This window comes from Macaca fascicularis, chromosome 7, assembly GCF_037993035.2.
Source record: "Macaca fascicularis isolate 582-1 chromosome 7, T2T-MFA8v1.1".
Lineage (NCBI taxonomy): Eukaryota > Metazoa > Chordata > Mammalia > Primates > Cercopithecidae > Macaca > Macaca fascicularis.
Genome location: NC_088381.1, coordinates 86,948,337 through 86,973,470, shown reverse-complemented (window position 1 = coordinate 86,973,470; position 25,134 = coordinate 86,948,337). Strand labels below are relative to the sequence as shown.

Genomic DNA, 25,134 nt, shown 5'->3' with positions numbered 1-25,134 from the left:
CTATAATTCCAGCACTTTGGGAGGTGGAGGTGGGAGGATAGCTTGAGCTCAGGAGTTTAAGACCAGCTTGGGCAACATAGTGATACCTCATCTATACAAAAAATAAAAAAATTAGCTGGGTGTGGTGGCACACGCCTGTGGTCCCAGCTACTTTGGAGGTTGAGGTGGGAGAATCACTTGAGTCGCAATTGCCACTGGGAGATGGAGTCGTGATCGCCACTGCACTCCAGCCTGGGTGACAGAGCAAGACCCTTTCTCAAAAAACAAAAGAAAGAAAGAAAGGTGATGGCAAATGCTCTTTGGAGTGTTCAGTAGAGTAGAAAAGCAATATAGACAGAGGAATACTGTTTAATTATGGATTTTTAAAGTAAGTGACACAAATAAAAGCCACGGATGAAACCAGACATGAGTGATGATATGATCATGCATTTTGAAAAATAACCAGAACCTGGTTCAAGAAATTTCTTGTTGGGCTGCAAATAAAGAAGGAACTTGGAAACAACAAATAACCATATGAAATCGGTGACAATGAAAACAGTGTCATGCTCACTAGCTGGGTGATGGGATCAATTGTACCACACACCTCAGCTTCACACAATATACCCATGTAACAACCTGCAAATGTACCACTGAATCTAAAATAAAAAGTTGAAATTTTAAAAAAAAGAAAGAATAATGAACTCACTGGTGTCTCTTCTGCTCACTGGGGTCAGAAATAAAAAGGCAATAGAAGGGCAGAAGTACAGTTTGTTAGTGGAAAGCTCAAGAATCTAAATCAATAAGTGGGCTTAAATTTTTTTAACCTAAAAGTGAGGAAACCAAATTCTCATTTCAAATCTATCATCTAATATCTGTGTCTGAATGTAATCATCTATAAAATAATAGGTTGGAACAAATTATCTCTCAAATTCCATTTCTAAATTTCCATACTTCTATTATATAAGCAACAGTTCTCTAAGTAGCCAAAGGATACAGGAAGTAAGCAGATACTAAAGCAAGAGTGAGTGAAATGAAAGCAATTAGGCATTATGACAGTTTGGTAGGTAGTTTGAGAAAAGGACATTAAGCAATTCAAAGCAGGGAAAGTATAACAGCGAAGAGGAATAATACACTAACTTCCAACACTGAATTATTGAACACATCCTCTGTTTGACACCTTTTGACAGAGATTAATGAAAGCGGGAAATTTGGTGAAAAATAGCTTAGGTTTGAAACATTTCACATAGTAATTACAAAGACAATGAGCAGACAGCATATCTTAACTTATAAAAAATATTATTGAAGTACAAATACTTACTGCACAGAGTTGTCATGAATATTAAATGATTTCTGTTAAACATCCAGCATAGGGTCTGAAACACAGAAGCCTCCAACGTTAGCTCCCTATATCGTTATTGATTAGAGTACTAGAGATACACAATAACGTGGTAAATGCCTAAATGTAACCTAGTACACAAAAGTAATTGAGATATAAATTTCGTTGACTTTATTTTTTCCATTGTCTTCAAGTGCAGAGCTACATTGTTGTTTATCTTTAAAATAGCTAAGACATCTTCCTGTAACTCACAAGTTGATGGCAAAGTTTCTTCATTGCTGCCTTCATCTCCTTGTTCCTCAACGTATAGATGACTGGATTCAGAAAAAGAGTGAGAATTGCATCAAAGATAGCAAGAAATTTGTCCAAATGTGATGAGGGGAAGGGCCAGATGTAAAAGAAAATCAATGGTCCAAAAAATAAAACAACCACAGAGACATGAGCTGACAAAGTAGAGACGGCCTTGGATAAACCACCTGAAGAGTGTTTCTGAGCAGTGACCAGAATGAAGATGTAAGAAATAATTAATATGGAGAAAGACCCCACAGAGATGAGTCCACTGTTGGCTGTGACCATGAACTCCAGTCTATTGGTCTCTGTACAAGCAAGTTTAATGAGCTGAGGTGAGATCACAGCAAAAGCTGTCCAATACATTAGGGCCACAGAAGGGCAAGTCTATGACAAAAGCCAGTTGGGCCACTGAGTGATTGAGGCCAAGGATCCAGGCAGTAGCCAAAATTAAAATGCATATTCGTGGGTTCACGATGGTCAGGTAGTGGAGGGGCTTACATATGGCCGTATGCCGGTCAAAGGCCATGCCTATGAGCAGCCCCATCTCCGTGTCCCCAACAGCATGAATAAAGAAGATCTGAGTTATACAGCCCCCAAAAGAGATGGCTTTGCGTTTTCTAAAAAGGGCATACATCATTTTGGGGGCTGCAATAGAGCAAACTCCCAGGTCAAGAAAGGAGAGGTTGGCCAGCAGGAAATACATAGGGGAGTGTAAGTTAGAGTCAGAAGAGAACACAACGAAGAGGTTTCCCAGCAGACTTGCCATGTAGAACGCAGAGGAAAAGAGGAAAAGAAGAAGCAGGATCACCCATGAGTTAGAGGGTCCCAGGAACACAAACTCAGACACCACAGAGAGGTTGGCTCCATCCATTGCCTCCGTGAGCAGAGCTGACTCTAACACTACCTGGAAAGGAGAGTAAAGAGAAAATCACACTTTGTGGGTAGTGTCTGATTGCATGAGTTTCAAACTGTAAGGAAAAAATATTGCTTTAACTCACAGAGCCGAAACATCTCTATATAACCCCTTTAAACTGTAGTTGCAGAAAATAGGCAGTAACTCACTGTCACAAAGCACAGCTTCCAATTTCCTAGACTCCCTAACAAACTACAGGCTGTGATAAAAGAAGATCAGGCAAAAACAAATGCTAAATGCACTGGAATAACATGAGGGGAAAAAAGAGGAAATGAAGATGAACTCATTGATTTCTCCCTCACAGTTTGTTATTCCTGGCCATAGTTCTCCCCAAACCTCAAGCAACTTCTGATGACGTTTATTTTTCTTACCTTTTTTATTTCTTCCATGTGCAATATATTACCATTATTCATACTCTCTCACGTTCAGCCTCATGCTATTGTAGTTTTATCAGATTATATTCACCTTTTCCTCATAAGGAGAGAAAATAATGTAGAAACCCTAAAATTATCCCACCTTTGTAGCCCAGCCCAGGGAGTGGAGGTGATCACAAAGCCTGAGCAGTGACAGCATATGGTGGAGAAGGACAAGGCCAGGAAAGAGATGTACGCTGCAGGATCTACACATGAATAGAGCTCATGCAACATAGCAAAAACAATTCCACATAATTGATATCTAAAATTCATTGGCTGTGCTAACTTTTCATGGTTCATGGAATGGTGGAAAGACATTACACTTGGAATCAGAAAAGTATGATCAAGTCCTAGCCCTAAGCTCATGGAAATTTGACCAAGTTCTTCCTCCCATTCCCTCTACACTTGAGACACTTTTTCAACTCAGTTGTATTATTATAAAATAAAGGGGTGGAGACAATCCTTCCAAGTTTGCAATTACTATTATTTTATAATCCTATGCTATCCCGGTATGTAACAAAGTTCACCATAATGATGGTATTTTCTGCATTGGGTAGCTCCCATATTCACTATTTCTTTCCCTTGTTTGTGGTTGGTTGTAAGTCACATATCCCATACAAGACTATCTCTTCACAGTAATCTCCCTCTTATCTAATTCCCTTTTTGACTCAATTAGCATGTTATATAAATCTACAATCTGCTAAATAGCAGATATAAATCTGCTGTATCATTTATTTTGCCCTTTATCATAACCATTTGTAATCAATCAATAAATATTTACTAGATGCCTCCCATGCACAATGGGCACTATTTACTTATAGAAGTATTAAAATATTTACTACTGTTAAGAATTTTACATCTGAGCACACACAATGTGAACAATAAAAAATATATTGTGTAAAAATTTCCTATGTAATATGATCATAAAATTGTTGAAGTAGAAAATATACTCCTGAGCCAGGGTGATCAGAGCTGTCTTCAGAAAGGAAACAGAATCTATGCTGCACTTTAAGAGACGGATCTAATTTATTTCAATACACAGCTTCATGTCTGAGCTTAAAGAATTACTTAGACATTATCAGGGAATATCTCCCAGTCTGGAGCATTGTTTGATGAGCTTTCTGTGGAAATAATGATAACCAAGGTAAAACAAAAACAGCGGCCACCATGTGCAAGACACAACAATGACTGCTTCATATACACCATCTTGTTTGATGTCTACAAAAACTGTGAAAGTTGGTATTATAGGCTCCTTTTTACATTAGGGAAATCAAGACCAACAGTGGAGAAGCAACAAGATAGAACATAAGAGGTAGAAATGAGATTGATACTCTGGTCTACCTCTCAGCCAGTATGGAAAGAAAACTGTTTCTTCCTCATGACTTTCTGATTGTATGATATATCTTAGTCCATTTCTGAATGTCCCATGTTCTATCCTCAGCACCCTAGGCAGATTTAAGTGAAAGAGAAGGAGATAGCTTTGTCCTTAAGTATTCATAGCATCTGGGTTTCCTAAGCTACTGCAAATGCATCCATAATTTATCCTGGTTTTTTAAATAAACATAGTAGCAGAAGGTGAATTTGTATAATACCTGCAGCTCAGAGGATCCTGGTTGAATTTCCAGACTGCCACCATCTTGATCCACATAAAATCCTTCAGCTTTCCATAAGAGACTCAGTTTCTACTATAATATAATGAATGAAGAAAATAAAGGTGCTCTGTCTGCATGTCAAGAAATAGAATAAAGCCCAGAACGAAAGCAAATCAGATTCTATTCCCACTTACAAGATTGCCTCATAGCCATGCTAACTCCCATTTTTGGATTTCAACTTTAGATAGCAATGAGGTCTTTAAAAAAAAAAAAAAAAAAGATTTTGCCCATTCAGTATGACATTGGCTGTGGGTTTGTCATAAATAGCTTTTATTATTTTGAGGTACGTTCCATCAATACCGAATTTATTGAGCGTTTTTAGCATGAAGGGCTGTTGAATTTTGTCAAAAGCCTTTTCTGCATCTATTGAGATAATCATGTGGTTCTTGTCTTTGGTTCTGTTTATATGCTGGATTATGTTTATTGATTTGCGAGAGAAACAAGAAATGGGGAAAGGAGTCCCTATTTAATAAATGGTGCTGGGAAAATTGGCTAGCCATAAGTAGAAAGCTGAAACTGGATCCTTTCCTTACTCCTTATACGAAAATTAATTCAAGATGGATTAGAGACTTAAATGTTAGACCTAATACCATAAAAGCCCTAGAGGAAAACCTAGGTAGTACCATTCAGGACATAGGCATGGGCAAAGACTTCATGTCTAAAACACCAAAAGCAACGGCAGCAGAAGCCAAAATTGACAAATGGAATCTCATTAAACTAAAGAGCTTCTGCACAGCAAAAGGAACTACCATCAGAGTGAACAGGCAATCTACAGAATGGGAGAAAATTTTTGCAATCTACTCATCTGACAAAGGGCTAATATCCAGAACCTACAAAGAACTCAAACAAATTTACAAGAAAAAAGCAAACAACCCCATCAAAAAGTGGGCAAAGGATATGAACAGACATTTCTCAAAAGAAGACATTCATACAGCCAACAGACACATGAAAAAATGCTCATCATCACTGGCCATCAGAGAAATGCAAATCAAAACCACAATGAGATACCATCTCACACCAGTTAGAATGGCGATCATTAAAAAGTCAGGAAACAACACGTGCTGGAGAGGATGTGGAGAAATAGGAACACTTTTACACTGTTGGTGGGATTGTAAACTAGTTCAACCATTATGGAAAACAGTATGGCGACTCCTCAAGGATCTAGAACTAGATGTACCATATGACCCAGCCATCCCATTACTGGGTATATACCCAAAGGATTATAAATCATGCTGCTATAAAGACACATGCACACGTATGTTTATTGCAGCACTATTCACAATAGCAAAGACTTGGAATCAACCAAAATGTCCATCAGTGACAGACTGGATTAAGAAAATGTGGCACATATACACCATGGAATACTATGCAGCCATAAAAAAGGATGAGTTTGTGTCCTTTGTAGGGACATGGATGCAGCTGGAAACCATCATTCTTAGCAAACTATCACAAGAACAGAAAACCAAACACCACATGTTCTCACTCATAGGTGGGAACTGAACAATGAGATCACTTGGACTCGGGAAGGGGAACATCACACACCGGGGCCTATCATGGGGAGGGGGGAGGGGGGAGGGATTACATTGGGAGTTATACCTGATGTAAATGAGGAGTTGATGGGTGCTGACGAGTTGATGGGTGCAGCACACCAACATGGCACAAGTATACATATGTAACAAACCTGCACATTATGCACATGTACCCTAGAACTTAAAGTATAATAATAATAAAAAATTAATTAATTAATTTTAAAAGAAAGAAAGAAAGAAAGAAAAGTAATTTTAGATTCTGATTTAATGTCCTTCTTCTCATTTGTATTGATTCTTGCTCATTAAGCTCAACCGAAGCTGCTTCCTTTGTACAAGGTATATTTAATTAATTTCTATACAAAACAAACCTGTCATCAGAAACATCTATTCAGTACCAACCCTTGGGGACTTGACTGTAAGCCAATGCCCCTAAGCCATTTCTATATTTGCCACCAATGTACTTATTTAAAGACCAAAGGTGTGTCTATTTCCAAAGATTTAACCACATTCAACTGTGGTTAGAACTACCATTGCTTCATGCACAAACTATAAAAATGTTATTACTGTGAAAGACATGGCTAATTGGCACACAGGTAGTACTGACCAAATGATACTGCGGAGACTTGGGATCACCAATATAAGTTCATTTATCCAAGGGAATTGTCACCCAGAATCCTGGCAAGCCAACAGGGAAAGCTATAAATAAATCGCAAACGGAGGGAAAAAGAGATCAAAAACATAAGACTAATATAAAAGACCTAAAGCACATAAGTAATAATGTAAATCTAAGTAACATCATACTCTGAAACCTAAAACAGATTATTCTTTTTTTTCAAATATCCACGGAGACCATATATGTGACCATATATTATACCACCAGAAATCTCAACAATTGGAAATAGTACAAATAACATACTCTAATCACAATCTAAGAAAACTTGAATTTAATTTAAAAAGAGGAATAGAGGGGAAGAAATCTCAAACATGAAATAACTGTTCATAGATATATAAAAAGTAAAAATAAAAGCTATAAAAAATCCTTGTAAAAACTGAGAAAACTTGAAAATGGACTGTGTGTCAGATGGTGTTAGTGACTTCGTATGCGTTTTGTTAGACAAAATAATAATTTTTAAGATATTTGTAATTATACAAGATTGGAGAAAATGTTCATCAATGAAGAATTAGCTCAATAAATTATAGAATATATAACAAAATAATTTGAAACAATAAGAAAAGCTTGGGAAAGCTCTCTTTCTACAGATATGAAATGCCTCTTAACAGCAGGAAATCATTTATATTTTTTAAAATGAAAGGACAAGACATAATATTTTATATATGCACAAGCAATCGAATATAAAGAATAAAAAAGAAAAAATAACAATGCTTACCTCTGGGAAAGGAACTGGATATCTAAATAACCTCTTATAATTTTTGAATAGAAAATTTTTATCTATCAATTTTTATTTTAAAAATACAAAGAAAGAATACTCCAAAGAGTTTATTTTATGAAGTCATCCTCTCTAGTTAGTGCCAGAGCACTAGTATTTGAATTTAATATTTCCTCCAAACCTTTGGAGGACAGTTAGGGATGGGAGGAAACTCCAGAAAATCTGAGATTTAAGCATAAAATTTTAAAGTGGGAAACACTTTGGAAAAGAGACACATAAAAAAGCAAGAATTAAAAGAAAAATACGAAGATGTGAATTTTCCCTAGGTTAATCTCTAAACTTAGCACCATTCCATTAAAGTATCATCCAGTTTCATTGAGGCGCTAAATTGATTATAAATTTCATTTGAAAGAACAAGTAAGAGCTGTGAAAACCTGAAAAGGGAGTTCAATGGAGTGGAAGAGGAGGAAGGAAGCCTTAACAGATAATAAAATATTTTAAAGACTCCTACAATGTTTTTTTAAAATTACAGGAATAAACAAATGGATTACTGGCACCAAATAGGCAATGAAATATCCCAAATTGCCAGTGGAAATGTAGTACTCAATAAAGACAACCTCTCATATCAGTTGATATGGACATTTTAATAAATGACCTAAGGAGCTAGAGAACTATGTGTAGAAAAGGTTAAATTAAACCAACTTCTGGCACTATACCAAAATAAATTCCAAAGGATGCAGAAGTCTAAAGACTTTTTAAATGAACAAACAGGAATTAGAAGAAACCTAAGTAAATTCCTCTATAATCTTCAAGTAGAGAAAATATTTCTAACTCTAATTCAAAATCCAGACAGAAGACAATGGAGATGTATCCTAAAAATATTGTAAAGAAGGAAAAATGTGGCAATTAAAATTTATTTACATAGCAAAAATCTTTCAAAATTGAAAGCAAGCTCTCAGTTCAAAATAAAATTAAACTAGAAATCCACAAAAGAAAGATAGCTGGAAATTTTAAAACAGTTGGAGTTTAAACACACACTTCTAAATAACACAAGTGTCAAAGGAGAAATCTCAAGAGAAACTTAAAAATATTTTAAATGAAATGAAAATGAAAATACAATGTATTAAAATTTGTGGGATGTGGCAAAAGGCATGCTTAGAGGGAAATTTATTGGTCTTAATGCATATAGTAGAAAAAGAAGCTTTAAACTCAATAATCCAAGCTTCAACTTAGGACACTAGAAGATGAGTAAATTAAATACAAAGTAAGCAGGAAAAGGAAATAACAAAAATTAGAGTAGAAATTAATACAATTGAAAACAGAAAACCAATACAAAAAATCAAGGGACAATTGTGTCCTCAAATTACACAAATGTGCTGGGCGTGGTGGCTCACACCTGTAATCCCAACACTTTGGGAGGCTGAGGCAGGTGGATCACCTGAGATCAGGAGTTCGAGAGCAGCCTGCCCAACATGGTGAAACCCCAATTCTGCAAAACTACAAAAATAGCTGGGCGAGGTGGCCCATGTCTCTGGTCCCAGCTACTCAAGAGACTGAGGCAGGAGAGTCGCTTGAATCTGGGAGGTGGAGGTTGCAGTGAACCAAGATCATGCCACCACACTCCAGCCTATGTGATAGAGTGAGACTCTGTCTCAAAAACAAACAAACAAAAAAGTAGATAAACGCTACATTAATGTTTGAGTGGTAAGATTCTGTTTTGAAGTCCGAAGTTTGCAGATCCGCCTATAGTTTATTTGGAGTTTACTACTTTCTTTTTCTGTATCTTTAATGTAATAACTTAAATTACTACATATTTTACGATTTTTCTGTATTTTGTAAGAAATTTGCATTTTGATTTGATGTAACAAAGGTTTTAATGTAATTTATGTTAGATTTTTGCATTTTTTCATTACTGTTACACTTTAACCTGACCAAATGACTGAATCTTATGTCATGGTATTAGTATGGTGAATAATCATGTGGAATGTTTTGAGACAGAGTACTATATTTGTGAATATAATTTTATGGCTTTTTTACTTAGTAAAAATCTTTCCATCAGTGTGGGAAACCGAGAAATTGCTTTCTGCTGTATAATCTGCCATTCATTGTAGATTAAAGCTTATTTTTCTGTGAAAAAAACTTATTCAATAAAATACTATTCTTTAAAATGAAAAAAAAATCAACAAAACCAAAAGCTGGTTTTTTTAAAGCATCAGTAAAATCAGTAAGACTCTAGTTATGTTAACTAAGAAAAAACAAGAAAGGATACAAATTAATAATATCAGAAATGAAAGAAAAAACTACTATAGATCCTGCAGACATTAAAAAAATTAAGAAATACTATAAATAACTCTATGCTCACAACTTGGATAACCTGGATGAAATGAACCAATTCCTTCAAAGATACAATCTACAAAAACTCAAACAAGAATCCGAATATGTCTATATCTATAAAAGATATTGAATCACATTTTCTTTGTCCAGTCATCCATGATGGACACTTAGGTTGATTTTGCTATTGTGAATAGTGCTGTGATCAACATGCAAGTGCAGTTATCTTTTTGATTACAATGATTTCTTTTCCTTTGAGTAGTTACCAAGTAGTGGGATTTCTGGATCAAATGATACTTCTATTTTTAGGTCTTTGAGATCTCTCCATATGTTTTCCGTAGAGCTTGTACTAATTTACATTCCCATCAATAGCATATAAGTTTCCCCTTTTCTCTACATCCTCTCCAATATCTGTTATTTTTTAACTTTTTAGTAATAGCCATTCTCACTGGAGTAAAATGACAACTGTGGTTTTAATGTGCATTATCTAATGATTAGTGATGTTGAGCATTTTTTCATATGCTTCTTGACCATTTGTATGGTTTTTTGTTTGAAAAATGTCTATTCATGTCTTTTGCCCACTTTTTAATGGGTTTATTTGGTGGGAATACACACACACACACACACACACACACACACACATATATATATAAACTCACACATATGCACACACAATGGAATACTATTCAGCCTTAAAAAATAATGAAATAATGTCTTTTGCAGCAACGTGTACGGAGCTGGAGCTGGAGACCATTATCTTAAGTGAAACAACTCAAAAACAAAGTCAAATACCACATGTTCTCACTTAAAAGTGGGAACTAAATAAGGTGTACACAACACAGAGTGTGCAATAATAGACATCAGAGTCCTGGAAGGATAGAATAGTGGAAGTGGGGTGACAGATGAGAAATTACTTAATGGGTACAATGTATATCATTTGGGTGATGGTTACACTAAAAGCTCAGAATTCACCACCATACAATATATCCATGTAGCAAAACTGCACTTGTACCCCTTAAATTTATACAAATAAAAAAAAGAAATTCAATTAATAATTAATAATCTTCCAAAACAGAAAGTGTCAGACCCAGACAGACTCACCGGTAAGTTCTACCAAACAATTAAGGAAGAAAATATACCAATGCTGTACAATCTCTTCCAAAAGATAGGTAGAAGAAATACATCTCAACTCATCCTTATAAGGCCAGCACTACCTTAATACTGAAACCAAACAAAGATATTACAAGAAAAGAAAACTACATACCAATATCTCTCATGAACAAATGTGCCAAAATTTTTAGAAAAATATTTGCAAACTGAGGCCCGGCGCAGTGGCTCATGCCAGTAATCCCAGCACTTTGAGAGGTCGAGGCGGGCGGATCACGAGGTCAGGAGATCGAGACCATCCTAGCTAACACGGTGAAACCCTATCTCTACTGAAAATACAAAAAATTAGCCGAGCGTGGTGGCGGGTGCCTGTAGTCCCAGCTACTCGGGAGGCTGAGGCAGGAGAATGGCGTGAACCCGGGAGGCAGAGCTTGCAGTGAGTGGAGATCGCGCCACTGCACTCCAGCCTGGGCGACAGAGCGAGACTCCGTCTCAAAAAAAAAAAGAAAAACAAAAGAAAAGAAAAATATTTACAAATTGAATCCAAAGTACAGTCCTTCTTCTTTATCCATGGATTCCACAACTGTAAATTCAACCAACCTCGAATCAAAAATATTCAGAAAGAAAAACAACAAAAAATAACAATACAGCATTAAAAAGTAACACAAATTTTTTAAAAACAATAGTTTAATAACTATTTACATAGCACTTACATTGTATTAAGTAATATAAACAATCTAATTTAAAGTACAGTCATGTGTCGCTTAACAAGAGGGATGCATTCTGAGAAATGCATCATTAAGCAAATTCATCATTGTGTGAACTTTGTAGACTGCACTTACACAAACTAGATGATATAGTCTACTGCACACCTAAGCTATACAGTAGGCCCTATTGCTCCTAAGCCACAAACCTGTATAGCATGTTACTGTACTGAATATTGTTGGCAATTGTTAAGTATTTGCGTATCTAAACATAGAAAAGGCACCACAAAAATTCAGAATACAAGGTAAACACTTAACCATGAATGGAGCTTGCAGAGCTGGAAATTGTTCTGGGTATATCACTGAGCAAGTGGTAAGTGAATATGAAAATTCAAGACATTATACTATACTATTGCAGATTTTATAAACGCTGTACACTTAGGCTACACTAACTTTATTTTTAAAATATTTTTATTTCTTCAATAATAAATTAATTTCAGCTTACTGTAACTTTTTACTTCATAAACTTTTCCATTTCTTTTCAACTTTTTGACTTTTTTGTAATAACAGTTTAAAACACAAACACATTGTATAGCTCTGCAAAAATGTTCCTTTATATTCTTATTCTGTAAGCTTTTTATTTATTTATTTTTACTCTTCAAATTTTTTTGTTAAAAACTAAGACAAAAACACACACATTAGCCTAAGCCTACACAGGGTCAAGATCATCAATATCACTGCCTTCCACCTCCACATCTTATCCTGCTGAAAGATCTTCAAGGACAATGACATGAATGGAGCTGTCATCTTCTATGATAACAATGCCATCTTTTGGAATACCTCCTGAAGGACCCACCTGAGGCACGTTTACAGTTAGCGGGGATTTTTTCATAAGTGGAACGAGTATAGTCTAAAATAACAATAAAAAGTATAATATAGTAAATACATAAACCAGTAAAATCATCATTTACTATTATTATCAAGTATTAGGTACTGTGCATAATTATATGTTCTATACTTTTATATGACTGATAGCATAGTAGGTTTATTTGTACCATTATCACTAAAAACAGGCGAGTAATGCATTGTACTACAATGTTACAATGGCTACATCACTAGGTGATAGAAACTTTTCAGCTCTATTATAATCTTATGGGACCACTACAATATATGCAGTTCACCGCAGACTGAAACATCATTATACAACACATGACTGTACACAGGAGGATGTGAATAGGTTATACGCAAATACTATGACATTTTATATAAGGTACTTCAGCATCTAGATTTTGGTATCCACAGGGGTCCTGGAAATAATCCTGCAAAGATACTGAGGGATAATTGTATATAAAAAGAACTATACATCATGACCAAGTGAGATTTATCCCAGCTATGCAAGTCTAGCTCAACACTCAAAAACCAATTAATGTAATCCATTAAATCAATAAGCTAAAGAAGAAAAAAACACATGATTATATCAACGGACACAGGAAAACCATTTGAGAAAAATCCAACACCCATTCATGATTTAAGAAAAAAAAGTCTCAGTAAACGCTCAGTTATTTTGAGGATATCAATAAACTCCTTTATATGGAGAAGCAAACGACCCAGAATAGCCTTCTGCAAATTTGCTTTTTAGATGTGAATATAGAATTTCACATATTTATTTTTCCTGCTCTCAATTTTTTTAATTTGATGCATCTGAGTGCTTTTGTAACTTTGTTCTGTCATCCAATCTTTTTTTCATTTTTATGTTATTCACAAATTTTCTAAGTATGCCTTCATTTTGTCATCCTGACCTAGACTTATTTTTATTACATTGTTTGAGTCTTTTTGGAAAATAAATTCTCCAAATTTATTTCTTCTGCAGCAGGAAAACAAGTTTTGATACATAATCTCAGGGTATCTATCTACCTTAATGCTATTAATATAAATTGTTTCTTCATGGTTTTGATTATAACGAAATTTTCATAAAACAAGTTTTAGTTTTTCAGACATCATAAATTTTACACTACTATTACTTCATTATACAATAATCTAAATAATTTTGAAACTATTTGCCTCAAAAAAAGAAGAAACTCATATTTTTTATTCTATTAGTAAGTAATGTTCTTAACAGAAAAGCAAAATTCTTAATCTACTAGAACCAGGAGAATTCTATCTTCAAGAAAGTATTTTAGCTATTAATAACACTGTCTACTGTATCACACAGTTGATGAATTTTATTTTCTTTTAAACTTTTTCCTTAGCTGTTGCTCTTGCTAGAGCTACTAACAATCTTTAAAGAAGAAACTCATGATTGGACACGGTGGCTCGCTCATGCCTATAATCCCAGCACTTTGGGATGCTGAGGCAGGTGGATCACCTGAGGTCAGGAGCTCGAGACCAGCCTGGCCAACATGGCGAAGCCCCGTCTCTACTAAAAATACAAAAATTAGCCAAGCATGGTGGCAAGCGCCTGTAATACCAGCTACTCTGGAGGCTGAGGCAGGAGAATCACTTGGCGGAGGTTGCAGTGAGCCAAGATCGGCCACTGCACTCCAGCCTGGGTGACAGAGTAAGACTCTGTCTCAAAAAAAAAAAAAAAAAAAAGAAGAAGAAGAAACTCATATTTCTGATTCTATTCTTATCTAAGCTCAGAGACATCTACGTGCCTGTTTGTCACTGGTCCTTGATAAAAGTATTATTCAAATATGATCAAACTTTCTGTATATTTTTCTAATTTTCTTTAATAGATTTGTATTATTTTGTAATAAGAAAACTGCTCTAAAAAAGAAGAATCCTCAAAAATAGGCAAAATTCCTCTGATATACACATTTAGAACATAATTATTGAGATAATTGGGACCCCATTACATTTTATTATCATCCAATCTACATTTTACAATCTTATCTGTAAAGCTATCTTGAGAAAATTTGTCAAAAACCCAATGAAATTTTCAAGTCAGACTCAGGGTCAAAGATTATTAGGAATATGGCATCCATCTTCCTCCAGAAATTATGGCTTTCTTCAAGTCACAGAGCACTGGCAGAGAAAAATTAAAATTTAAAGATTCTTAGATCACGTTTTTTCACCTCATGATCTCTATCAGTGGTATCAGCATACATTATATGTCAGCTCAAGCTCATCCCAAAGAAATGATTTCCACAAACTCTTCTCCAGTTTTCTGCATTCTGAATGCTCTCCTAGATTGGCAGCCCTCGCACCCCAATCCCCATAGTGTTGCAATATCCTATAGCACGCAGTAAAGCTAGTTTTCAATGTTTGTCTTCCAGAGTCACAACCAGTGATCTCAACTTATTATGGGCCATATTATGCTATAATGTGTACCAGAAACATCAATTCTTGAACGTCCCCATTCATGCCAGAGAGACCAGGTTTTGGTGCTCACGATTTTACATGCTTTGTCAAAATGTGACGTCAAAATATCTAAGATTATACAAACACCAAGATTTTATCAATCCTATACAAGAAATCTGGAGAAGTAAAAGAATTCCAACCCTATACGGTAGGTGGTTTCTGAGGGCAGTCATATTATCAGGCTCACATTATAGAAGATTCCTCTGGTGGCTTTCTGGGGAAGATTCTGGGAGGAAGGGGAGGCGAGGCTCCATGCCCACAGACCGATTAGGAGGTAAGGAATAGGAGATCCTAGGCCAAGGAAATGACACTAAAAAGAAAGAGAAAGGGACAAATACAAGCAATATTAAAAAGAACAGACCAGGCCGGGAGCAGTGGCTCATGCCTCTAATCCCAGCACTTTGGGAGGCCAAGGCGGGCAGATCACGAGGTCAAGAGATCAAGACCATCCTGGCTAACACGGTGAAACCCTGTCTCTCCTAAAAATACAAAAAAAATTAGCCGGGCGTGGTGGCAGACGCCTGTAGTTCCAGCTACTTGGGAGGCTGAGACAGGAGAATGGCATGAACTCGGGCGGTGGAGCTTGCAGTGAGCCGAGATTGCACCACTGCACTCCAGCCTGGGCAACAGAGTGAGACTCTGTATAAAAAAAAAAAAAAAAAATCTCTGTGTCACCAAGATTCTAACTTTAAAAAACTGGGTGGTATCACCAATCTGGGTGAGAATGCAGAAAACTCCAGTTTCTACAGGGAAGGTGACAAGTTTCATAAAAGTTATATATGGAATTGCTCTTTCCAGTTATGTCGTCTGGAGTTCATAAAAGAAGCCAGGACTAGTGTTAAAAATATGGGAAGATATTTCAGACGCATGCAACACTTAGGATGAAAGATTTCAATGCATAAAAGCAAGGGGTACAAAACAGGAATGCCAACACATCTTTTCTCAAGTTCAAGAGGGTTTAATCCTATAGCTAAGATTCAGTGGCAAATTTGTGTGGGAGAGAGGGTGAAGATTTGTCAGTAATATTTCTTTCGGCCTTCAACATTATGCTTCCAATTCCTTACTAACAGTCTATTGCTGCCACTACAAGGATTGCTACAGGTCATTCTGGAGCTGATGAAGAGCAGGCCAGTTTCCTAAAAGGCTGTTTAATCCACACTTGAATAATAGCAGGTTCACATGACAGCCACTCCTTCTTATTTGGTAACCCAGATAAGCACTGAAATACTCTCTTTGAACAATTATTTATACTATTTTTGAATAGTATATTCTTTGAATAATTGTGTAAATTTTATCATGTGGAAAGTTTAATGTATTTCTTAATTTACAGCTTTATATCTCTTCATTTATAGACAGTTTTGTAATATATTTTGTAATTTCTACACTTTGTATTTGCTTTTCTTTAAGACAAGGTCTCACTCTATCACCTAGGCTGGAATGCAGTGGTGCAATCATATGTATCATTTGCTTTTTATTTAGTTATGAACCTGGTTCACATAAAATGGAAATATTTTGCATTTTTATTTATTAATAAATCAGTGTTTCTTCTTTTCGTCTCCAAAATATTTAATCCATTTATAATCATTTAATATTTATATACTTTTCAATATAAAAAATATAAAAAATAACTTGTTTAGGAAATAATTGGGATAAAAATAATTATCATGCACATTGTGTGGTAAAGCAATTTACATCTTCTGGTCTCGAAATGTTTTCTTGGTTAATAATATTAAAGTTTCCTGAGTTGTCTCTCTATGATTTTCCTCGAATTTTACCTTCCAATTATAACTGAACAAATTAAGATGGCAAAAGCCTCAAATGCTCGGAGCTATCTAAGCAATTATCTTTACTTTGTTTTTCCCTCAGTATATAGACCCTGAGAAACTGAAAACATGAATACAGGTACACACGTGAATTAGAAGAGATAAACCTTTGAGAATCCATGCCAAGGAGAACAGCATCCAAAATTTGGTATTAATGGGAAATGTGCCCAGTATGTGAGATTTTAGCAATCACTATCACCAAAATCTTCAAAAATAAACAAGGAAGCTACATTCAGAGAGTGAATTCATTCCTCATCAATATTTTCAGGATTCTTAAAGCAAGGGTTCCCCGTGAAGAACTGACCAGATCAGAACAGAATCCGTTGAGGAGAGATTTCACAGTAGATATTGAAAACACTAACTCAACTAAAATGATTTGTGAAATGTTCAATTAAAGAGATTAATTTCCAAGAATAGTCAAGATGAATCTGAATTTGTTTGGACTGGGAGAAAAAGAATTCTGCCTGATACTGAAAGCCCTAAGAAACAGTTTCCTCATTGCTACCTTCATGTCCTTATTTCTAAATGTGTAGATGACAGGATTCATAAAAGGAGTAATAAGGGTATCAAAGATAGCTAAAAATTTATCTATAGGTAAGGTAGGAAATGGCCACACATAGACAATAATGCAAGGACCAAAGAAGAAAACCACAACAGTGATGTGAGCTGTGAGAGTGGACAGGGCCTTGGATGAACCTCCTGAAGAGTGTTTACGAACTGTGACCAGAATAAAGATGTAGGACACAATCAAGATGAAGAAAGTGCCCATGGAGATGAAACCACTGTTGGCAGTGACCAGAAACTCCAGTCTGTATGTGTCTATACACGCGAGTTTGATAAACCGAGGAAAATCACAATAAAAACTATCCATTTTGTTGGGGCCACAAAAGGGTAAGTTTACAACAAAAGCCAGTTGGGCCACAGAATGGATGAGTCCAATGGTCCAAGCAACAGCCATAAAAGAAATGCATGTTCTTAGGCTCATGATGTTCAGGTAGTGGAGGGGCTTACAGACAGCAATATACCGATCATAGGCCATGACTATGAGCAGCACCATCTCTGTACCACCAACAGTGTGAATAAAGAACATCTGAGTAATGCATCCTTTCAAGGAGATGACTTTATGTTTTCGGAAAAGGTCATAAACCATCTTTGGGGTTGCAATGCTGGAAACACCTATATCAATGAAGGAGAGATTTGCCAACAGAAAGTACATCGGGGAATGTAAGTGATGGTCTGAGATTATAGTAAGCATAATGAGAATGTTTCCCAGCATACTTGCTACAAAAAATACTGTGAAAAACAGAAAAAGGAAAATCTGAATCTCCCAAGAACTCGTGAGTCCCAACAAGAAAAATTCAGACACCACTGAGTGATTTTCTCCATTCATCAACTTCATGTGCAAGGCTGACCTTGAAGTTACCTGAAGAACGAAAGAGGAAGAAAAACATAATTTTTAAGTTGAAATTGACATTCTGGCTATGGAATAATGACATAAATGTCTACTACTCTGCTCAAGATTACAAGGTGATCTTGCCATTTTATACCGTTAGAATTTACATAGTACAAGGTTCATGGAGAGCCAGCCCTAGAATTTTTTCCACACCTAGATACTTGGTATTCTTTAATCATGTAGGCTCAAATTTAGTTTGGGCTTTACTGTATAATCAAGAAGAGAAAATATAAATAAAGTCATCTACAAACTTAAGAGAGATAAATCAGATAGTAGAGAGACTTGTGCTTCCTAATTTCTACATGGAAAAAAAATGCTACAGAATGAAAAGTGCAAACATTGGGAAAAGTTATTTATTTTTGTTGTGAAAGTTACTTATTTTGTATATATGTAGCCACCTTACTACACTTTGTAGTTTTTTACTGAAATATCTTGGGTTTTCTAGCTTGACAATCATGTCATCAGCAAAAAGGGATAACTTATTTCATTTTTTAATTTTTGTTGGTTTGATTAAAACTATATTCATCTCATTACCTCCTGATTAAGTTGGAAGTGCTATTATACTTTTCTATTCTGTTAATGGTTACTATCCATTTTCTAGTGATACAGTTCTGCACTCTTATTTTAAAATACATCAACTATTTTCCTCACCAACATGTTCTGTTTCCTTTCTACTTTGCTCAAACACCAATTAAGATGACACCTTCAAAATACTTTTCTCCCCTGTTTACTTTTCTCCTCTTTCCATTCAATTAAGTCAATTCTTTTTCATCCTTCTGGAATTACTATTGGTTTTACATATTGATTTTCTTACCTCCTGTATCTGTCCTTCCTATTTTGTTTTCTTTCATGATTTTCATCTCATTATCTTTATCCTATGTGCTTTAAGATATACATTGCACCTAATCTTCCAGCCTCAAATTTGGATTTCCAAAATAATCATCTGGCCAGGTGCAGTAGTTCATGCCTATAATCCCAGCACTTTGGGAGGCCGAGGCAGGAGGATTGCTTGAGCCCAGGAGTTTGAGACCAGTATGGGCAACATAGTGAGACCCCACCTCTACAAAAAATAAAAAGATTAACCAAGCATGATTGTACATGTCTGTTGTCCCAGCTACTTGGGAGGTAAGGTGGGAGGATCACTTGAGTCCAGGAGTGCAAGGCTATCCCAACCTGGGCAACAGACCTAGATGCTGTTTCTAAAAAAAAATAAAAAGAATTAAAAAGAAATCATCTAAGCCAAGCACAGTGGCACATGCCTGTAATCTCAGCTAGTAGGTAGGCTGAGGCAGGAGAATCACTTGAGCCTAGGAATTCAAGGCTGTAATGTACTGTGATCACACCTGTGAATAGCCACTGCACTCTAGCCTGGGCAACACATAGAGACCTCATCTCAAAAAAAAAGAAAAAAAAAACCATACTGTCTTTAAATTCATCTTCTGAATTGCTTTGCTCCAAAGAATCTTGTCTATGTTGCACTTGAATCTCTTTACATGCTATTATTATGTTTTATTAAAATAAGTATCTGCTTCTACCAGCAGCGCTGTATCAAAGATCAGCCTAATACTACATATATTTAATATATGCTTTATGCATATAAATTATGAGATTTGAGAAGAACATTCAGAAATATAGGCCAACTACCTGATTTCAACAACTACTCAATATATCCTGCCTAGTCTGTTATTTTGTACACTCTAATCTCTCCAGAGATGTAAATGCCATCTAAAATACAGTGGTAGGCTCCTTGTTGTGTTGTTGTAATAATTACTTGAGTTTTACAAAAGTGCCTTAAAAATCTTTGAAATAAATAAATACCACCGTATTGGGTTTGAAGTAAACTCTAATTTTCAATGACAATATTCTAACTTATTGCTTGTGATGAAGCAATTAAAGAAAAGTTGGTGAGAATTTGATATTTTTAATGATCCAAACTTAAAATTGAACTCGTCTCAAATATTTTCCATCACAATACAGGCTGACCTTGAAGACAAGTAAAATTTTCTCCACAAGATAATAAAGAATGACAATTTAAAATAAAAATTCAATCATGTTAATCTTTTCAAATCTCAATTTAGGGTATTAGATAGTTTATTTAAACCCATGTGTTTTCCTCCTTATGTTTAATAATCTGGGCAGACAGGTAATATATTTGTTAAAAATGAATAACTGGTCAAACTCCAGGGTTTAAATATGACTTAACCATTTACCCTCCCATTTTTTCCCTAACCTTAGACAACATATCTATCTCACTGTATCTAAGATACTATCAAATTGAGTAATAATAGTTCTGGCCTCAAAATTTGCTATGGGTAAAGAGCTTAGAGCAGTTTTTGACACAGCAAGAACTCAATACTGTTAGCTGTAATGACATTATTATAAACATCCTGAGTGGCACTAAATTTGTCTGGTAGTTCACTTAACTCTCAAACTTCTCCTTTTGTCATTCTCTAGTTTTTCATCATTCCTTCACTACATAAATAAGAGCGTTATTTAAGATCTTGCCTCGTTCTCCTCCTTTAATGGGCTTTCTGTTTGGTCTTATTATACCCTCCCCGTAAAACTTGACCACTATGTGAAAGGTAATACATATGGAAAGATCTAGTAGTATTGCTAGCATATAACTTCTAGTTGAATCTGAGTAAGTATATCTTTCATCCCCTAATTCTTTCTAAACAATACAGTCATATTTCCCTCAGCCTACTAAGCAGGATTACCTAGATGTTTATATATTACATGCATGTGAAATTTTACATGACTACAACAAAATCCATAATTACCTCTCTAATCCCCAATGCAGCTTTTCCTCAAGATCTACTATATTATCACAAGCATCTCATCTGTCCTGCTCCTCTCAAATCTCTCATTTGTTTTCAATAACCATTACTGAAATTCCATAATTCAGGACAACTGGCTTCTCAATTTCTCCTGAATATGGCCATGAGATTACTTTTCCTAAGTAGCACTTTGATCATATAACCAGCACTGCCAAAAACTGTTCAATGGGTCTCATTACCTCTGAAAATACAAATTCCTAATCTAGAATCTACTGCTGTAATTTGGCTTTATACCATATTGCTAGTATAATCTCCCTTCATGCTCCTACTTTTCAGAAATACTTACTCCTCCTAATACTATCTTCTCCACTGCCCATCAATGACCCCCTTGCCTCCACTTTTCTAAAACTGGTCTCATGAGAATCACCAAATACCTTACAGTAACTAAATCTTAATCCTCACGATTGCTCTGCATTATTTCACACTGTTCACCATTTCCTACTGTCTGAGAAATCATGTAGATAGTGAGATATGCAAAACTTTTATCATCTTCCCCTACTGGTAATGTCTATTCCACAGGCTGAATCTAAAGAGAGTATCTCTTCAAATAAGAATTCTAACTAGATTCATTAACATAGAGAATGATAGAATCATCATTGCTTAGAGGCCAAAGAGCAGATCATACCTAAATGCACAGTGCCCAAAGTAACTTTAAATATACACAAATTAACAAATCTCAAAATCTGCTTTGGCATTTTGTTGAGTGTTTCAAAATTGTTTTCTTTACTCTTTTACAAACCCTCAGACTTAATCTACTAAGGACGATTATTTAGGATTATTTACTTCTGCTAAATCCTCAGTAGAGATGGAAACTACTACTATTCTCCAGATAGTGATCTTTTATACAAGTGAAATCATGCCCAAAAAATCCATCAACTAAACTTACTAGTCAATGACTCAGTCATAGAGTTATTTAACTATTTACCTCTCCTTAATTTTATGATATCCATAATAAACACTTTTCTGTTATTAATGCCATCTCCTTTCTCAACCCTTTTAAACACATTGGTTGTTCTTCTCTGATTCTCTTCACTATCTACACATCATTTAGCACATTAAGGAATGTGCTAATAAATCTTGGTGATAAAACATTAATAAGGGTCTCTCTAATTACAAATATAATCCAATTATTTCCTGAATCTTGAAGGTCATATTTCTGTTAATTCTGATCTCATATTGGGCTTTAGAAAACAATGTTATATTATAGATGTACTATATCCTCTGGAAATCAAGATATTTTGTGTTAGAATATCATTAGTCCTGATGATTAGCCCTTTCAGTTAAAAACTCATCTGAATTGAGAATGCTCCTATTCTCTCACATAATTACGACTAAGTCAATTTTCTCAAGTTCTGTCCTACCAATGCTGCTTGTTGCTTTTTATCCTTTTCATTAACATTTCCTCCAGGAAACAAATACCAAAATTTATACCATGGATTTGCTTTTTTCCTTACAGTTTATAGCCTTTAAAAATCTTTCATATTTTTTGTTATAAAATAGCCCATGAAGAACGTAGGAAAGGTAATACAATCCACATTTTACAGATTAGAAAATAAGGACTTGAATAGATTATATGGATTGCCTGATTTTGCACACCTAAGTATCCAATTCAAACCCAATTTTGCAATTGCTTTTTTAAAATGTAAATGATTAAAAAAGAGTATCTGAAGGAAATGTCAAAATTTTAACAGTTGCCATTTTTCTATGGAGGGACTATGGGTGTTTTTGTCCTCTTCTTTCTACTTTATTTTATAAATTTTCTACGGTACACATGCATTTCTCTTCAAAGAAAAACATTAAAGAGCAAGTTGACTTCAGATTCCAGGCATTCTTCACTATGATACTCCGTAAGTCACCAACAATCTAAAGTCAAAGATTATTTTCAGGGCAGACAGTTTTCAGAAGTATCTTTTACTATCTGAGTACTCAACAGAATTTCAGTGAAGGCAAAGTGGGTCTTGAGTGTCTCTTGCCTTATCTGCAGCTCCTCTACCATCTCTTGCCATACCATCATCTACTCCTACTCTGGTATCTACCATTTTCATACTTCCCCTTTGGCTGTCCAGTAACTTCCACTACATCTTTCTCTCACAGATCTAGTCTCCTCTAAGTTCTTAGCCTTCAGAATTATTCTTTCCAGATACTTTCAATTAGCCTATTTAATATTGAGCCAGCTCTACATGAAGTCATAGGAGGAAATCAATGCAGTTAGTTGCCTGGGTTTATGTAAATTTGATTCATCATATTTTTATTTTAGTTATATATGTCCCTAACTGTGCTATGCTTCCTGATTATTCCAGGCTGCTATAACTCTCCGCTCTCACCCTGCCCTCCTTGCACAGCAGAATAAGGGACGTCAACAACTCAGAACTCAGCTTCTAAAATGTTGCCTATAGCTGATCTCAGCTCCCTATGGCAACGTTTTTAAATGATAATTGACGCTTACCCTATTTTACTGTCTTCTTCGTCTGTATAACATCAATAAAAAAACAACAGATGAATCTTCTCTGAGCCTTGAAATGATTCATACTCGATGAAAATGCCGTTAGTCCTCTTTGCAAAGAAGCACTGTGGGACCCAAAACTGTGTCTTACCTGAGTTAAACCAACGAATCTAATCTATTCTTCTCAGATGATGGGTTAATTCCTTTTGTGAAAAGATAAAACAGCTCGAATTACATGAGAGTTACAATTTCTAAAAAGAAAGAAAGAAAAAGTAGTTTAAGTAATGCTGAGAACTAAAAATGACAAAAATTGGGAGTTTATAACACAGAGACTGATGACATCACTTAGGAATTTATCACCGTGAAAAGCTAAAAGGAAATACAGAATAAAAGAGTTAAAAGAAACAAGGAATAGAAAGAATGAAGATATTATGGTGTTTCCTCCTCCTCCTGAAATATGTTCTTCTGTTTGGAATCCCACTCTTCATTCAAGATCTAATTTAATGTCACCTTCCCCAAAAAACAGTTCCCCAAAAACATCAGCAACAGTCATAATCTGTTCATTTTGATACTCTCCTCCATGCCTTGCCCAGAATACATATGCAGTGAACATGTTGAATGAGAATTAAATTATAAATTAAATTAAGAGGAGAAATATTTACTGAGCAATACTCAGAGATAGATCAACTATCCAAGGATAGGTTAGATTAATGTCTAGTCTGCTAAACTGTAAAACATTTGTTTTACATACATTTTACAGTATCGTACATGAAGTAGGAACATTTTTCTAGGTTCAGAAGATGATAATTTCATGTTCTGACTGAGGTTGTAACCTTTTCCAAAACAAAGAGTCTTATGTTGTTTTTTGCAAGTAAAAAAGATTCTACTTAACAACCTTGAATATCGGTGACCAAATGATGGTACCGAGTCTTGGGAATAGCCTGTCCTCTCTTGATTGGATTTTCCTGGAAATTATACCTCAGAGTCTACACTGATTTTCACCCAGGGAATAAAAAGTACAAAAGAATAGAAGAAAAGTACCTGCTGGGTATCAAGTGTAATGGTGTCTTGGATGAACGTACAGAAATATTTTTGCTTTAAAATAAGTCAATAGGAGTAACTGACTGAGAAATCCAGCACTTTTAAATACTTGGGAAGCAGAGCTGGAAGGAGAAAGAGTAACTACTTGAGAAACCACAGAATATAAAATTAAATTTAACTTTAGCAATTTTGATTTTTTAGATGCTTTGAGTTCCACAAGGCCCAAACCCCAGGCCCTTAGATTACAGAAATTTTCCATTATACAGCACTGTCAAGTTATAAGACATTAATTACTAGTATAAGAGGATTGTGACATCACAAAGCTTTCACATAAATATACCTTTTCTGTAAAAACCTTCTTTTACTGTATTTATTTATTTTTTTCATTTATTATTATTATTATTATACTTTAAGTTCTACGGTACATGTGCATAACGTGCAGGTTTGTTACATATGTATACTTGTGCCATGTTGGTGTGCTGCACCCATCAACTCGTCAGCACCCATCAACTCCTCATTTACATCAGGTATAAC

The 25,134-nt window shown here is 35.3% G+C and overlaps 1 protein-coding gene and 1 pseudogene across 1 annotated transcript; both read right to left on the bottom strand.

Annotated features, from left to right (window-relative positions):
* Positions 1-1,543: 1,543 nt before the first annotated feature.
* On the bottom strand, positions 1,544-2,485 carry LOC102121410 (olfactory receptor 4F21-like; annotated as a pseudogene).
* A 14,741-nt stretch (positions 2,486-17,226) lies between these two features.
* On the bottom strand, positions 17,227-18,216 carry LOC102138051 (olfactory receptor 4F3/4F16/4F29-like). The gene has a single exon (XM_005562450.3). The coding sequence runs from the start codon at positions 18,214-18,216 to the stop codon at positions 17,227-17,229; it is 990 nt and encodes a 329-aa protein (XP_005562507.3).
* Between the last annotated feature and the right edge of the window lie 6,918 nt (positions 18,217-25,134).

Bases quoted from the DNA above. Each gene is read 5' to 3' on its own strand.
- LOC102138051 (XM_005562450.3), bottom strand. From the start codon at position 18,216: ATGAATGGAGAAAATCACTCAGTGGTGTCTGAATTTTTCTTGTTGGGA.